Source organism: Astyanax mexicanus, chromosome 15 (assembly GCF_023375975.1).
Source record: "Astyanax mexicanus isolate ESR-SI-001 chromosome 15, AstMex3_surface, whole genome shotgun sequence".
Lineage (NCBI taxonomy): Eukaryota > Metazoa > Chordata > Actinopteri > Characiformes > Acestrorhamphidae > Astyanax > Astyanax mexicanus.
In genome coordinates, this window is record NC_064422.1 from 8,823,868 (window position 1) to 8,841,364 (window position 17,497).

Sequence of the window (17,497 nt, forward strand, 5' to 3'; positions counted from 1 at the left end):
GCATTTATGTCCTAATAGTGCTGCGGTTAGCGACTAATGCTAATGCTGCTGCACCCAGCCTTAGTGCTTGGTGGAGAAACTTCACTGAAAACTCAACTTTAGTGAAAATATTAGAAATCTAAGCTTACTGTAAATAAACAGAAGCACTTTATTCACCCAAGTAAACAGTTTTTTTAGAAGATAAATCTGTGTAGATTAACATCCAGTGCATGTTTGACATTGAAAGACAGTTTAGTTTACTTAGGCACGTTCCCTAGCTTTCCCATTAAAAGGGAAACATGGCAACACCCTTGCTCACTTCCTTACTAGTGTCGCTTAATGCTCCTTATAATCAATATATAATGCGCCTTATGTACGAAAATAAACCAGAAAATAGACGTTCATTGATAGTGTGCCTAATAATCTGGTGCGCCTTATAGTCCAAAAAATACGGTTCTTTGAGAAACCAAATGCTTGCTATGCCATGTCTGATGCAAAACTTGTTTTAAGTAAATAACAAGTAAATAATATTCCTGTCCTGAGGGTTCCTCTTAGCCACATTCCTGAAAGAGCATGGAAGACATTTATCAGGCTGGTCCAACAATCACCAATGAGCTCAATTGTAATATGTATAAAGAGGGCAGTGCACTGTGCTCAGTGGGCTGCTGTTAATCTAAACGACTGCTGCTCCTAACTCTGTAATAAATAGCTTGACGGAAGCCTGAATGACGAGCTGCTACCAAATCTTCCACCAGTTTGTTGTCATGGTGAATAATCTGCCCATTTCTTCCACTTTCGTGGTTCAGCTTCCAGCAGGAGATACTGCAGGTCAAAACGAATCCAAGAAACTGACAGATGACCGAGCCTCACACAGATAATGCCCAGTTTCCATGAAAAACGATCACAAAAATCCAATTACAACAACAAGCTGAAGCGAAAGATCAGCGATTTGTTTTATTAATGATGTCTTCACTCCTCCATTCTCCTCCATTCTTCAGGGCTGCATCCCTCTGAAGGGAAGCCAAGTGAATGAGCTGACGGTCAATCCTGAGGAAGCAGGCCGACACCTGTTTGAGATTGTTCCAGGTAAGCAAGACTGATCACTTTTATGACCTTTACATGTTTTTTTTAGCAATACTGTTCTGCAAATATAGCTTACACAGACTTAGCACCTCTGAAAATAATGATTGGAGGCTAAGAAGTCAAAATTTGGGATCTTCAAGTTGATCTACAGTAGCCTGAGGAGAAGGACTACACACTGATGGTGCTCTTTGCCATCTTACTCCCCCATAACAGTCTATTTTCACGCCTTGCGTCTGCACCGTCAAAATAGCATCAGAGTTTAGGAATAAATCTACACTGATGGTCTGGTGTGCTGGTCTGGAAGTGAGGTGTGTTCAGGTAAATTTCTGTAGTGTTTCTATATATTTTGGTGGCAGAAAACACAGGTGCGCCACTGACTGAAATAAACCTAGACTACAGTCAATCGTCAGAGTCTATTACTATAGGTGCTGCAATTTTTTACTCAACAATAAACAGAATAAAGAATAAAATAACATTGCTGTTCCTTTAAATAAGCTGCTGGTGCATCTTTACAGCGTGAAGGTGTAAGTCAGTATCCTCTGCATAATGTTTACCTTCAAATTCTATTACTGTATATTCTATATATTATTGCAAAGCCTATTTGGTTGTATATAGACCAGAATCTATACGCCTATTAAATAAAAAAAAAGGATTTTCAAATGGCACCACTGAAGTATTGTACACTTGTAATAGTATTCATGGAAAATGGAAAAAAATGGATGTATACAAACCAGTAATTGGAGTTCTAAAAAACATGAAAATCAAAGGATTATCATAACACACCACTAAATTCATAAATATCTCTTTCTCATGTATTCAGGATGTATGTTTGAAGTGATATTACTATAGCATTTTGGAGTAATGGAAAGTCGAACCTGGAAAAAAGTATCCATTCGGTTTTGCATTAACCAGATTTTGGAGTCCTATAAAACCAGCAAATCAAACTGTTATCAAATGACACCATTACATCCTTGAAGGAGCCTTTATATACTATTAAATTGCATAAGTATTAAGTGATATTACTGTAGCATTTTGAAGTAATGGAAAGTCAAACTTTGGAAAAATGTCTGTTCGGTTTTGTGTAAACCAGAATTTGGAGTCCTATAAAAGCAGCAAATCAAACTGTTATCAAATGACACCATTAATTCCTTGAAGGTGCCTTTCTATACTGTCAATGATATAAGTATCACGTAATATTACTGTAGCATTTTGGAGTAATGGGAGGTCAAACTTATGAAAAATGTCTAGTCGGATTTGCCTAAACCAGATTTTGGAGTCCTATAAAAACCTGAAAATCAAACTGTTATCAAATGACACCATTAAATCCTTGAAGGAGCTTTTATATACTATTAATAATATATGTATTAAGTGATATTACTGTAGAAATTTGGAGTAATAGGAAGTCAAACTTTGGAAAAGCCAACATACTGCTTTTATAATCTCCATAAAAAGGCACTGACCAATAGAACTGAGCAGTCTGGAGCAGCCCTGAAACCATGACCCCTAAGGTCAACATGCCTAATGCTGAGCGTGGGCTGTACTGGGGGGTATAAAGCCCCCTGGCATTGGTCTGTGGAGCTGTCAATCTCCATCCAGTACCTTTGGGATGGGTAGAAGCAGCAGATCTAATCATCCCACATCAGACTCTGACCTCGCTGATGCTTTTAGTCTCATGGGGCCGAATGCAATCAAAAGCTCCTCACAGAAATGTTCAAATATCTGGTGCAAAGCCTTCCCAGAAGATTAGAGGCTGTTTCTACAACAAAGGGGCACAAATACCTTGATAATACTCTTGATTTCTGGAGGAACTCTGGAGAAAGAGCTGTATTGAACAGAATGGAATCTCCTGGTTCCCACATTGATTCCTGTTTACCATACGAGCTCACTGCTGCACGTCTCTGTGGGTTTAATTTATGGCAAGCAAATATGGCACAGCAGTGCGACAGCCGTCCTCAGCTCTCAGAGGCTGAAGAGTGTGGCTTTGGAGACTCCTGGCTGTGACCAACGGCTTCTATAGCAGAGCCGAACAAAAGATCAGATTGCAGTGGTGCTCTGTAACTACACACCTTTTACTCAGCTAATCACCTACCTCACACACACCTCCAAATCCTCTCTGTGTTTACAGGGTATTAAATTCACACTACACTACTGAGAAGATGCCTTACATGGCTTCATTTCATCAGCTTAGGTGTGAAATAGAGTGCTAAAGGTCAACAGGAGCACCATAAAGTACATTACAACTAGAGTAACACCAATATACCAATACACCAATCAGCCATAACAGCAAAAGCACATGCCTAATATTAAGTAGGGATGCTAGAAAAAATATTGCAATATATTGTACTGCTTTTGTCTGTGATACATTAGCAGTATGTGGAATCAAATATTAATATATATATATCGAAACATAGATGCTCTAAGCTCTAAGTTTCAAGTTTTATGAAGTTCCATTGTAAAACTGTACATTTAAATATATTTAAAATAATATATTTTTTCCCATTAATAGCTGAAATGTGTTCCTTTAAAGTACTGAAACCAACCAGTCCTGCTTAAAATTCTTATAATCATTTTCTAACCTTTAAAAAACGCTTTTATTGACGTCCAATCAACTCCATCTCACCACTATCAGAGGCACACTGCTACTGCTGCAGCTCAGCCAATCAGCTCTACTCCCTGCCCCGTCTCTGAACCCATACATCACCCAGTGCCCCTCCCAAAATACCCCTGCCATTTTTGTTTTTTTTTTAGCTTTTTCAAATTTAAGCTGAGGTAAGAGTTAGCAAAACTCAAGGGGTTTACTGCCCCTTTAAGAGGAAAACGAATGGTTAGATTGAAGATGATTGAAGACGCTTGCCAAAAATGTACTGCTGTGTTGTGAGACGATACACCAGCAAAACCCATCAAATCTACCACATGCAATAGCTTTTATATACTGTAAAAAGTAACATATTTGCTCAATTTTGAAGCAACAGTGTGCATCACTTCATATTCTAAGTAAATATTACCTAAATTGAACAGTTAAGAGACATTAAATACATTAAGACATTAAAATTGGTGTTTCCTCCAAACCCTCACTCACCATCAGTGTGTAGTCTTTCCCATTGGTGCTGGCTGGTTGTCTGGCAATAGTGTTGTAGGTAATAAGAGTTATGTATGCCTGAGAACTGCAATGCCACAACTCTGTTTATACTGTCTACAGCAGGGGTGTCCAAACTTTTTTTGTTGGGGGCCAGAAGGAGAAATATATTTGAAGTCACGGGCCAAAGACTCTATAATAAAACAAATAATGAAATATACCACTTTAAATAATACATTTTTCCTGATTTTATCATCCACAAACCACACTGTAAAAAATGATTTTTTGACTTTGTAAATACAACAAGGACAATTAAAGTAATTTCTACATGAAAACATCAATTCTGAGAATTACTCAAAAATGTAATGTATAATTCAGTGTAATACTTGGAGTTTCTGCGTAATTGTGTGTCTTCCCATTTAGTTAAATACATTCAGTAAATTTAACTGTAGTAACTGTAGTAAAAATTACTGAAATGTTGTCATCATTACATTAACTAAAGAAATTCAAGTAAAATGTTGCCAAAAGAACGCTCGTGTGACGTCAGACGTTAGACACGCCCCAACTTAATGCGGGGCGCTAGAGTGTGGCTCTGGGATAACAGGTACTGCCTGTCAGATGATTGCTGAACGCGTCTTTCTTCATCCTTTTATCCAGGTGGGAAATAAGTAAATGTTGAAGTGTATAATGTGATATGGGTATAAGAGTGTTGATATGGGTATAAGTGTGTTGTGTGTAATATGAGCCGCCCCGGTATCGTGTTAGCGTTAGCTACCGCGGCTAATTAACTCGGCGCCTGGCCACCGCTATTGTTTGCTAATTTCTCCGGATAGCATTTAGCTAACCCCCCAGCTTTATGACAAAGTGCCCTAGTCTATTCTCCCGCTAGCATTAGCTACCTCCTCTCAGTTACCATGAGGCTAGCCATGTTTACTGTGTATTATATGACTCCCGTTAGCATTTGCTAACTCCTCAGTTACCACGAGGCTAGCCGAGCTTACTGTGTAGTCTATGGCCCTCACTAGCATTAACTGCTTGCCTCAGTTACCACGAGGCTAGCCGAGCTTACTGTGTAGTCTATGGCCCTCACTAGAATTAGCTACTTGGCTCAGTTACCACGAGGCTAGCCGAGCTAGTATATGGCCCTCACTAGCATTAGCTACTTGGCTCAGTTACCACGAGGCTAGCCGAGCTTACTGTGTAGTATATGGCCCTCACTAGCATTAACTGCTTGCCTCAGTTACCACGAGGCTAGCCGAGCTTACTGTGTAGTATATGGCCCTCACTAGCATTAACTGCTTGCCTCAGTTACCACGAGGCTAGCCGAGCTTACTGTGTAGTATATGGCCCTCACTAGCATTAACTGCTTGCCTCAGTTACCACGAGGCTAGCCGAGCTTACTGTGTAGTCTATGGCCCTCACTAGAATTAGCTACTTGGCTCAGTTACCACGAGGCTAGCCGAGCTTACTGTGTAGTATATGGCCCTCACTAGCATTAGCTACTTGCCTCAGTAACTATGCCCTTGGCCAGCGCACACACGAGCAGATTCTTTGACATAAATTGACCCAAAAAATGATTCTGAATCTCTGGTCTGAAGAAAGCAGTGTTCCTCATATGTGGTTGAATATTGTCTCGTGAGATGTTTGAGTTCATTTTATATCATTCTGTGATCAATTGTTTCTGGATTACTTCTCTTAATTGTATAGAGCAAGAGCTAAGCTAAATTGGGATAGAAGATAAAACTAAGACAGGTCAAGTGGACATTTGTTAAGCAGTTAACCAGTTAAGCAGTACTCTTACAAAATGCCCATAATTTTTCTGTGTGTTTTGTGTTTAAAAATAAAATTATATTTTGTGGATATTGTGTGTCTTCATTTTTCAGGGAGGTGTTTTAAGCAGTGCCCATTATTAACAAAATACTTGGAGTTTTTAGTGTAATATGTGTACTAGTTTTTTACCAGAAATTTTAATCAAAATGTAACTAAGTAAAAAAATACTTGCTTTCAGTGGTAAATATTACTTTGGTATTACTAATAAAAACTGTAAGGAGATGCAAGTAAATTTTACTTAAAAAAATGCTATGTTAAATTTACTTAGTATTTCTGTGTGTAAAACGTGTACAAGGTTTTTACTAGTAATTTTTAATCAAAATATAACTAAGTAAAAAATACTTGCTTTCAGTAGTAAATTTTACTTTGGTATTACTAATAAAAACTGTAAGGAGATGCAAGTAAATTTTACTTAAAAAAATGCTATGTTAAATTTACTTAGTATTTCTGTGTGTAAAACGTGTACAAGGTTTTTTTAAGTAAATCCTACTCCACATTTTTTTCAGTGCATTTTACTTGACTTATTATCTTTATCTTTGACAGTGTTGTGTAAACTAAGATTTTTCAAATTGATGTTTAATTTCATGATGTCTCTTAATATTAAACTCCTTAATTACGGCAACTTTTAGACTCTTTGGCCCGTTTTTCTGCGCTAGAAATGCGCACTCTCTCCGCTTTTAGACTCTTTTACCCCGTTTTTCTGCGCTAGAAATGCGCATCCTCTCTGCTTTTTGACTCTTTGCCCCATTTTTCTGCTCTAGAAATGCGCACCCTCTCCGCTTTTAGACTCTTTGGCTCGTTTCTGACACCTAGCGTTTAAACTTTTAATCTCACATTATAAAAACCTGCTTAACAGCGGGCCAACTTTCATTCTATTTCTAAAATACCTCATGGTCCGCTCCCAAAAAGGATACGGGCCGCAAATGGCCTGCGGGCCGTAGATTGGACACCCCTGGTCTACAGGCTCTCTCTTGACAGTATTTTACTGTAAATCAACTAAACCTACTTTAAAAATAATATAATATAAAATAATATAATATAAAAATAAATTACTATTTGTATTATACAATAATATGCTAGAATTACTGTAATTTTACGATCCTATATTGGAGAATTTACAATGTACATACAAACGCCACTATAGATGAAGAAAATCTATATTTTTCACTTCACCTGATAGTGGTGCTGGTGTTATGGCTAATTGGTGTATATCATCTAAATACCTTGGCCTTGTGATCCAGATATGGACAGATCACATTAAAGTTTTATTACATCAATATGTCAGGAATAATAACTTGACAGGGGAATTCCTAATGGAAAACCCATGTACGCTTACAGAAATCAATTATGTGATAATGTGCCTGGGAGGGAATGTGTTAGCCTAGCAGTCCCCGTGCTATTATCTCTTTTTCCCACTCTAAGAAGCATCCAGGAACCAAGTCAATTTAATTACGTTTCATTTAAATGGATTAGTATTGTGCTATAAACAAGGCAGCTGTACAGAAATGGAAAGGTCTGGCAAACCAAGAGGAGTCAAAAGGAAAAGCCATCATCTGCAACGGATCCTGCAGTTCTGATACATGTAGAACAAACTCAAGGATGATTAAACTAAGATACCAAACATTGGCAACAAGCAAAAGGACCATTTTTAAAGAAAAAATCATTTATCTTGGTGAGAGTGAGCTTTAGAATGACCTGGCAAGTCCATCAAGTTCCCAGTTTATTGGATACACCTGCCTTATGCAATTGGCAAATTTACACTTATATGTTTTACAGTTATACAGTTATATTTTTGGATGTTGCCCAAAAATGTCCAATCCTAGGCCATATAGGCCTTCTCAGTATGGGTTATTGCATGTTTTTGCATCCTTTTGATCTCGACTGACGCCATCTTCCACTGCCCAAACTGCATTTCAGTACTCAAGAACATACTTACCAAGAACGGTTAAAGTATTTGGATGTGTTCTTGCTTTGCCTTGAGGATGCATCAGTTGGTTACTTGCCAACAAGACGAAATGAACATTCCCAAAATTTGTTGACAATTCAGTTCTTCTTATGTGATGCCAGAAAATGAGGATTCATTTCACGATTCAAGGGATTACACGATTTGTAGTCACAATTCTTCAGACCATTCATTGACACAGTCCCTACAGTCCTACAGTCCCCAGTTTCTGCTGTGTGGACTTTTGGTTCCCACCAAAATTTCATTCCTCTTCTCAGCAACGTGGTTGAGAAAAGAAGCTCATAAATGGTTATTTTCTTTTTTATGCTTATTATGATGCACATGAAAAATGGAGTGTAGCAGATATCTCGATAGGTAGGTGGCTAGCTTTCACACTGACTGACTGATCCTTCATAAGTGTAGTACCAACAGGCTTAAAAACGTATTTGTCCTTCAATGCCATCAGACTGTACAACTCTTCTATGCAGGGGATGGATGGATGGATGGATGGATGGATATATGGATGGATGGATGGATGGACAGACAGACAGATAAATAGATGCAACTCTGCTATACTAACATATGGCTTAGGTTGGCAACCAGCACTAAGCAACCAGGCTGCTGGCACAAATGGTTTGGACTGATTGTCATATTATACTCAGCAACCTGGGTATTGGGCCAAGCATCTTGGGTCGATTTCCATTCTGTATTTGGCAACCAAGGTTTTTGCAGTGGCTCAGACAAATTCCAACCTAATACTTTGCAACCAGGGTGTTGGCAAAGGTGATTTGGATTCTCCAATTCTCATATTACACTCTACAACAAATGTGTAGGGTCTTTAAATCTGCTATATTAACATACTATAATGCCTCATATTCCTATAGAACCCCAATTCGACAAATCCCAATTGTGGCTAAAAAACTGTTCCATAGGTAATGACCTGAGTCCCTCTTCTCCTGCACTGAACCTGCGATAAACTCAAACAAGCCATAACGGCTCATAAGACATGTGGTGTCGTGTGAAGGAACCGAAACTCCTCTTTCAGCTCTTTGAAATGTTGTCCAAAGAAGCGTTAACACATTATTACGTGTTATTATCTCGGAAGATCGAGTTTCAGGTGGACGTGCAGCACAGGGCAGTCTGCTGCCCACATTGTGTGAGGTCTGTTTACTTGGTACTTATGTGATTTTTTTTTTTTTTTGCGAAAACTACAACAATGGCCCTGTTTATTAGCCAGGCGCAAGTGACAAGTGGTGCCAAAGCCATGGGGAGGGCGGCGATTCCTTTCAATATTCAAAACCGCTGTGAAAAGCCTGCTGGCTGCCTGGAATTTCATGCATCTGTGTTTCTCAAGCCTCAAGGACAGAGGCTTAAAACGTAGAGAGCGTGACCATGACCCTGAAGCTGTGCATCTGCTTAACGCTTAACCCATACTGTACTCCAGCCTGTAGCATGATATCAGCGGCTTCCACCAAGAAGAGGAAATGCTTTTGAAAGTGCAAGAAAGAGAGAAGGAAAGAAAGAAAGGGTGGTGGAACTTCCTCAGGGTGGATAAACACTGCTAGTCCAGCTGAGTGCTCCTGGATTGACTGCTCTGTTTATTTGTTTGATTACTTGTTTGTTCAGTGCAGGCAGGGGGAGGTTGTTTGGAAAAGAACTCCAGATGAGTGTCCGAGAGTCTCTTCAGTCAGTCCACAGAGTTGGCAGAGTAAATGAAGCTGGATGGAGTTTTGGTTTTGGAGTTTTGGACCAAATTAAGACATCTCCAGTGCTCTTACTGAAGAAGAATTGGGCATTAATAAGGATTGATGAAGACAAATGAAGACATTCTTCAAGTTTTGGGCAGCAATGGTGCCATTGATTGAGTTCCTTGGCTGGTGTGACTGGCAGCAATGGTGTGGTTGATTGAGTTTCATGACTGGAGTCTTTTTGGTGCTGGGTTTGGTTCCAAGGGCTGCCCATTGGACTGACTGGCATGGCCCTGCTGTAGACATAACATGGTAACATGGGGCAGGGCTGCTGCAAGCCAAGGAAGCGAAAACCAACAAAAGGTACAGTCAGTGCTGCTCATTACTTCAAAACTGTTGCTTTATATGTCAAATTAATTACTTTACAGTATGAAGTCTAATAGATTGGAATTGTGTCAAAACAATGCCTTTTAAAAATAAATGTCAAATTACGTCAATTGTTTCAATTACATCTCAAAATGATTGATTAGATTATTTAAAAAAAAGTAATGACATTTTCTTAAAATATATTGACAGTTACATTGATAGTCATGACTTTTGCACATTTTTTTTCAACAAGTCATTATTTAAAAATAAGCAATTTTATAAAGATGCAAAGTCATGGTTGGTGTTTATTATACCACAGTTAGTTCTGACCCTGTAATGTAATTGGTTAAGAGGCATTCTATGAGTGACGTTATCAGCTGGTAATGCACTCTAACCAAACTCTCCATGTATTACTCCACCACATACAGGTAACCTAGCAACGATGCAGTGCTTACAAACCAAGCAGAGCAGCTACAAACAGAGCAGCAATGGAACTATTTTAACATGGAGTGTTTATAATATAATAAACAGTGATAACGTAACTGAGGTATAATCGCAATAATACAGTCAAGGTTCATGCTATAATGTGTAATATTGGCACTGCTGTGCACTCCCTCTCGTGTATTATTGCTTAATTATAGCATTAGTCTTTTTTCAAGCAAAATAAATGCTCAGAAAAACAGCATCAAATGCATAAAGCTGTGATCTTCTTATTAATCTGTGATTTGGCAGCATGTTCTGATATGTTTCTGCATCAAGAACCTGTCAGTCATCGTTCTCAGACATGACACATCTCCAAAGGTCAACTGGAGCTAATCTTCTCCAATCCTGAGTGTAATGACATGGCACATTATCGACTCTCCACACACACACACACACACACACACACACACACACACACACACACACACACACACACACACACAGTCCATGTGTGAGCTTGTTTACTGGAGAGATTGCCTGGGAGATTCTCTGCCTGGCTGGAGGTCCTGCAGGTGCTCAGTGGAGTAGATGCATTTTTCACATTCCTCCCTAAAGCCATCAGTGGGGACTGAGACACTCACGGGGGTGGCATTAAAATGCCTCACCATGGTGGGAAATGAGCCACCAGCCTCTGAACCTTCAGATGTCCGACTGTCCAACTACTACAGTCGTCCAACAGAAAGATGGAAGGAATAGAGACCACCAGAGACCAGGGGCACCTTAATATATTTCCATTATACCAAAGCTGCAATACTTAATTCTGCTACCACAGACAGACAGACAGATAGATAGATAGATAGATAGATAGATAGATAGATAGATAGATAGATAGATAGATAGATAGATAGATAGATAGACAGACAGACAGACAGACAGACAGACAGACAGACAGACAGATAGATAGATAGATAGATAGATAGATAGATAGATACTATAGCATAAGAATAGATAGCATGGCTGACGTATGGATTCGGTTGGCAACCGGGGTGTTGGCATATTATACTAAGAAAACAGGGTGTCAGCACAAGTAGCTTGGACTGATTGTCATATTATTGGCACACAGCAACTGGGGTTTTGGGCCAAGCATCTTGGGTCGATTCCCATTCTATATTTGGCAACCAAGTGGTTGTTGGCACAAGTGGCTCAGGTTGATTGTTGCACTATATTTGACAACTGTGGTGTTGGCACAAGCGGCTTGGGCCGATTACCATATTATACTAGGCAACCAGAGTGTTGGCACAAGTCACTTGGGCTGATTCCCATATTATTCAAAACAACTGGAGTATTGGCACAAGTGGTTTAGGCCAATTTATGCCTAAATTCTTCCTTCTTAGCTGAATTCCTCCACTGCACTGGAGATATAACCCTAAAAAGAGTCATTTGGGTCCCTTTCAGGACTTGACAGCATGTAACGGGGGAGTTAATTACTTAATACTGAGGAAGTTAATCAGGCATTGGTTGTGTAAAGTGTTAATTTCACGCTGGGAATTAAAATCAGTGTTTAAACACCAGCATTGCTTTACTGACTAAGGGAGAATCTAAATGCCTAAAGTAAAAAAAAAGTACTATGGCTTAATGTACTTAAAAATCAACTGCACTCATTTATTACTCTTCATTAATACTCTTTACTATACTCCAAAATAAAAATAATATATATTATGTTAAGCTTTTTTAAGGTTCAACCTTAAATAAACAGAGGAGTACTTATAAAAAGTAATAAATTAAGTTTTAGTACATTAAATCATGTTTTAGAGTTTTAGACTGTCCCCTGACTGAGTATTATTAACAGTAAAGAGCTGTTTCTAAGATTATTTAAGAATAATTCTTTTAAATTTAATAAAAAATGTATATATTACAACAGAGAGCTGTTTTATATGAATTACCGTATATCACTGTTTTAAAAATGGCTGTAATTTTACGGCTGTTTATTACAGTGTTATAACAGACTGTGTGCATTTACAAGTGCAGGTCTTTAACAAAGGCAGCATCGCCATCTGCTGGCCATAAATCAGTTTCACTGCTCTTTATCAACAGGCTTATAAATATATTAATCACGGATCAGCTTTAAACATGATCTCAGAGAACCCAGCAGACTTCAACTGATCAGGAAATGAGTTTTTATGAAGCAGTATAATTGTGTCTTTTTGTTAAAAATAATGACATTAACAGAATGAACCAGCTTAACTTTAGAGTGTGCTACTCAGAAATAATGATCTAAGGACATCTGTGAGATTTAATTTTCCCTGCTGGGATTTATCAGATCAACATTTAGATGTTTTATGGTGGACAAACGTTTGAACAGTGGAATTTAGCCAAAGCTTTTTGAAAAGATTTTTGATTAGTTATGCAGCTTTGAGTAAAAAAGCTACAAGTGTAGATGTAGATACAAAACCCTTTTTCTCAGCAGTAAATAAAGATATTTATTTTCTGAAGACTTTGGGGGGTTTGGAGAGTTCTACAGGTCATTAAAGAAGCTGCTTAAACATTTTAGATCAGTAAGTTTAGCTCATAAATGGTGGTCATAAATGGAGCACCAATGTGGTCACGCCGGTCAACCAACATGGTCCTGATGGAACACCAGCTTGATTATACTTGGTGACAAGCCTGGTCAGTTTGGTAATGGTGGTGGATGATCTTGGACTCTCTGTTGGACCTGCTTGGTTGGTTGGTCATGCCGATCAGGCTGGTAGACCACACTGCAACAATTGGCTGTATTTTTTACAGTGTGATCATGCACTGTTTAATAAATAGCTGTTTATTTTCTGCACCTTTGGATGCCCTATGGATACAGCTACTACCTGTTTTATATAGTAGGGCATCTCAAGCCAATGAAAACTTAATAATCAGTTTCTCAGAAAATTGGAATATTATATAAGACCAATTGATACTTTGGCAGTGTGGGCAGTGTGCCAAGTCCATCTGGAAAATGAAATCCACGTCTCCAAACCATCACTGATCATCAGTAAATTTTACTTTTTTTCTGGAGGAAGAGTGGAGAGACACACAAAAATAACCATTTCACAGTGAGCTAAATCACGACGTTTATTTTAATTATATCAACGCTTAGCCAGTGTATCCAGTTTAACTCTTCTCTTTGCTTCTGGAAAATGATGTTTTCTATTTCTCAGGTGCCGCTGGGGAGAAGGACCGCACCGCCGTCAGCCATGAAGCCTTTCTACTCATGGCCAACTCCCAGAACGACATGGACGACTGGGTCAGGGCTATCAGACGGGTCATCTGGGCTCCTTTTGGAGGAGGTAAATCAGTTCTGCTCATCTAAACAAAAGCAGAGATCTCTGGATTGGAGTTAATCCAGCGAGTCCACTGTACATCTACTGGTAGATAAGCTGCAATAGCATTAAAAGTACACTGTCAAAGTTAGGTGTTAGGTGTTCACTTAGGTAAACCTTTCTAGCCACACATACATTCAAACAAAGATCTAAGTGTTTAATCAACTTATTATACCTGGTTTTAGTTGAGCTGTCATCGGCCACTTCTTTTCTATCGACTGTTGGCTTAATATATTTGCATACTGGGTGTGTCCCACCAGTGGGTCAAATCTGCTGTCTATGTTGTAGGCTGTACAGTACAGTACAGTACAGTTACAGTGGTCTTATTATAACCACTTTATAAATGTTATATGCAGCTCTGGAGCCCTAGCCAGTTTCTGAATCAGTTTCTCTGATTTTGCTATTTACAGGTTTATGTTTGAGTAAAATGAACATTGTTGTTTTGTTCTATAAACTACAGACAAACTACAAACATTTCTCCCAAATTCCAGATAAAAATATTGTCATTTAGAGCATTTAGAGCATTTATTCGCAGAAAAGAGAAATGAGAGATGACTGAAATATCAAAACAGCCGCAGAGCTTTCATATTTATAAAGTTTTTTCATGCATCGTTGCATCATGTTCTCCTCCACCAGTCTTACACACTGCTTTTGGATAACTTTATGCTGCTTTACTCCTGGAGCAAAAATTCAAGCAGTTTATATTCAAGAGGTTTTCAATTTGGTCAAATCAAAGAAACTCATACATTTTAAGTGGTTTTCTTAATTTTTTCCAGAGCTGGGACTTTCTGATTTTAATACTGAATCAAAACTCTAACAAATCAAATTCTTCTAGTTTAATGAACTAGAAAAGGATCTGATTGAACACAAGGGATTACAGCTGGTAAACTGTTTTTTACTCAGCTTAAGGAATGAATGGAAACTCTGAGCTTTTTACGATGTGCTTTAAAGCTGCCAATTCCGACACCACACATCTTCTTCCCGCCCCAAAAATACCCCCACACTCTCTCGCAGGGCGCAGGGTGTGAGGGCGGCCGCCCCTGCTGAGATTAGGTTTCAAAGTCTGCATTATTAATAGCAGGATCATGAAATGTACAGCTAGCCCTGTTAAACACATGAAGAGCTGAGCCACAGAGGAGAGCTGCTCTCTCTGAAGAGAGGAAATCCACAGGCTTCAGCACAATGAACATCACAGCAGAGACTCTGAGACCTGCGGGACGACACGCACTGAGGAAAATACCCAATCAGGAAAGAGACTCATTTACATTTAAAGCAGAAGAGGAGAGATCTCAGCATGTCTTCTTTTTTCACGTTTGAGAGAAGCGGAATTTTTTTATTTTTCAATTGGAAATCACTCAACGGAACACATAACTAGGACTTAGGGGCATAGCTTTCATAGTAATTTAGCATTTTACAGTTTTTAAAGCTGTAAAAAGTAACTTTAAACCAGTTTAACCACATTTCAGGCACAGAACTGCAGTGTAGGATAGTAAGTAGTCGTGCCCGAGCCTCATGGAATGTCACAGGATGGGACTCCGACGACTGGCTGTTGAGAAAAATGGGAAATATTGCGCTTTTGTACCCGAGAATCGGTTGCTCTTCTGTAGCTCGTGTTCCTCGCTCAATTACTACGACTCCTGTGCCGTGTACGGACACTGCAACCGCACTCCAGACTCCGGATGGAACAACATAGGTGTGTATATCAGTGGTTTTCTGAATGAATCATGGAGGAGAATCATGGTGATGAAAAAAGTTCCTGTAAATCAGAACTTCACAATTTATGAAGAGATTACTCCAGCAAGTATGATTTAAAGTGAGTCTCTATTAATATAATAACTCCAAACTGAAGCCAGTCATCTATACCATCTATACCTGTTTTTGTGAAAAGTTCAGTCAATTAGACTTAAAACTTTACTTTAAATTACATTAGTATGCCTAGTAACTTAAAAATGATGAGTTTCTTTGATTTTACCACACTGAAAACCTCTGGAATATAATCAAGAGGAAGACGGATGATCACAAACCATCAAACCAAAAACTGAACTGCTTACATTTTTGCACCAGGAGTAAAGCAGCATAAAGTTATTCAAAAGCAAGGTGTAAGACTGGTGGAGGAGAACATGATGCCAAGATGTAAGAAAACTGTGATTAAAAACCAGAGTTATTCCACCAAATATTGATTTCTGAACTTTTAAAACTTTATGAATATGAACTTGTTTTCTTTGTATTCTTTTTTTTATTTGAGGCATTTCTCATTTTCTGCAAATAAATGTTTTAACTGATAATAATTTTATTTGGAATTTGGGAGAAATGTTGTCTGTAGTTTATAGAATAAAACAACAATGATAATTTTACTCAAACATAAACCTATAAATAGCAAAATCAAAGAAACTGATTCAGAAACTGAAGTGGTCTCTTATTTTTTTTTTTCCAGAGCTGTACAGTAATTCAGTCTTCTTTTTGATTTTTTTTTAAGTAAAACAAAGATTTGAAATACTCATAAAAAACACGATGGAGATATACAATACTGTAGAGTAATAGAGATAGAGTATAACATACAGCAAACACAAAATAAATAGCAGTTTAGAAATGGACGCTTGCTCTTACAGCCTATAACATCATGATCTACAAGTTTTACCTAAGGAAACCTGGGGGGGATCACTACACACTGATGGTGAGAGCCAGAAACTTGGGGACTCACCAAGTATGCAAATCGATTGGGCCAGAAGCCAATAGAAAAGTAGCGTTAAATGACAACTCAACTAAACTCAGTTTTTTATAAGTTTATTTAACTCAATCTCAATCAAGATCTCTGTTTAAATGTATATGTGGCCACTAATGTTCACCTAACTCAAATAGTTGCGAGTTACTGCAGTCTTCTACATCATTTCAATTTGATTATTAATATTGATTATTTGTGAATACGTATTTGTACTTTTACTCAGACACCCGGGCTGTTCTTTTACTTATTCACTTGTCTATAAACATGGCCTCCATCTGCTCCTCTTTTACTCTGCAGGAATATTTGGCCAGAGGCTGGAGGACACAGTTCAATTTGAGAAGAAGTTCGGCCCCCGTCTCGCTCCTCTCCTGGTGGAGCAGTGTGTGGACTTTATCCGGGAGCAGGGGCTGGATGAGGAGGGTCTCTTCAGGATGCCGGGGCAGGCCAACCTAGTGAAGGAGCTTCAGGACGCTTTTGACTGTGGGGACAAACCGCAGTTTGACAGGTACAATCAACCACACTGAAACCGCAGAAATAGCAGAAATTGTTTTACAATAAAATTTTATTTTGAAAGCTCGCCAAAATCTGCACTCCCTCCATTAAAAGCCCCCATCTCGGGAGCGCATTTCTAATTAAATTACTGTACTTGCTAAAGCAGTTATCTCCGCTTTTATTAAGATGTGGGTTTGCGCTTCCGCGAGGGGGTGCTTTTGCTGGCGGGGGTACTGAATTCGGCACAACACCGGCTTTATAGTGATGAGAGCAATGAATTGCAACAATAACAATATACTGCAATAAAACGACTTTTGGATAATCTCTTGTTTTGCTCACAGACTGGGAGGGTTTGGGTTTTCTAGCGTTTATATTAACTCCGGCCAAAATCGAAAGAAGGGCTTTCAGTAGAAAAAAATTTGGAGTGGAGAAAATCTAAATATACAACAGAATTAACATACCAATACATAATAATATACCAATATAATAATAATAATTATATTCTGGATTAGAAATCTAAGATTGATTATTGATTCTTCTTTGTCT

At 38.5% G+C, this 17,497-nt stretch overlaps 1 protein-coding gene across 2 annotated transcripts in view; it reads left to right on the forward strand.

Moving 5' to 3' along the window:
* The window catches only part of si:dkey-191m6.4 (rho GTPase-activating protein 22), a 39,573-nt gene that overhangs the window by 13,311 nt on the left and 8,765 nt on the right, over positions 1 to 17,497 (forward strand). Inside the window, exons 3-5 of one of the 2 annotated variants that reach the window (XM_007233570.4) lie at positions 978 to 1,065; positions 13,576 to 13,704; positions 16,757 to 16,964. In XM_007233570.4, coding sequence (XP_007233632.3) covers positions 978 to 1,065; positions 13,576 to 13,704; positions 16,757 to 16,964 — 425 coding nt within the window. Of the gene's footprint in view, positions 1 to 977; positions 1,066 to 9,248; positions 9,962 to 13,575; positions 13,705 to 16,756; positions 16,965 to 17,497 lie in introns of those variants that run through there. The other variant, XM_015601373.3, reaches the window with a different exon arrangement.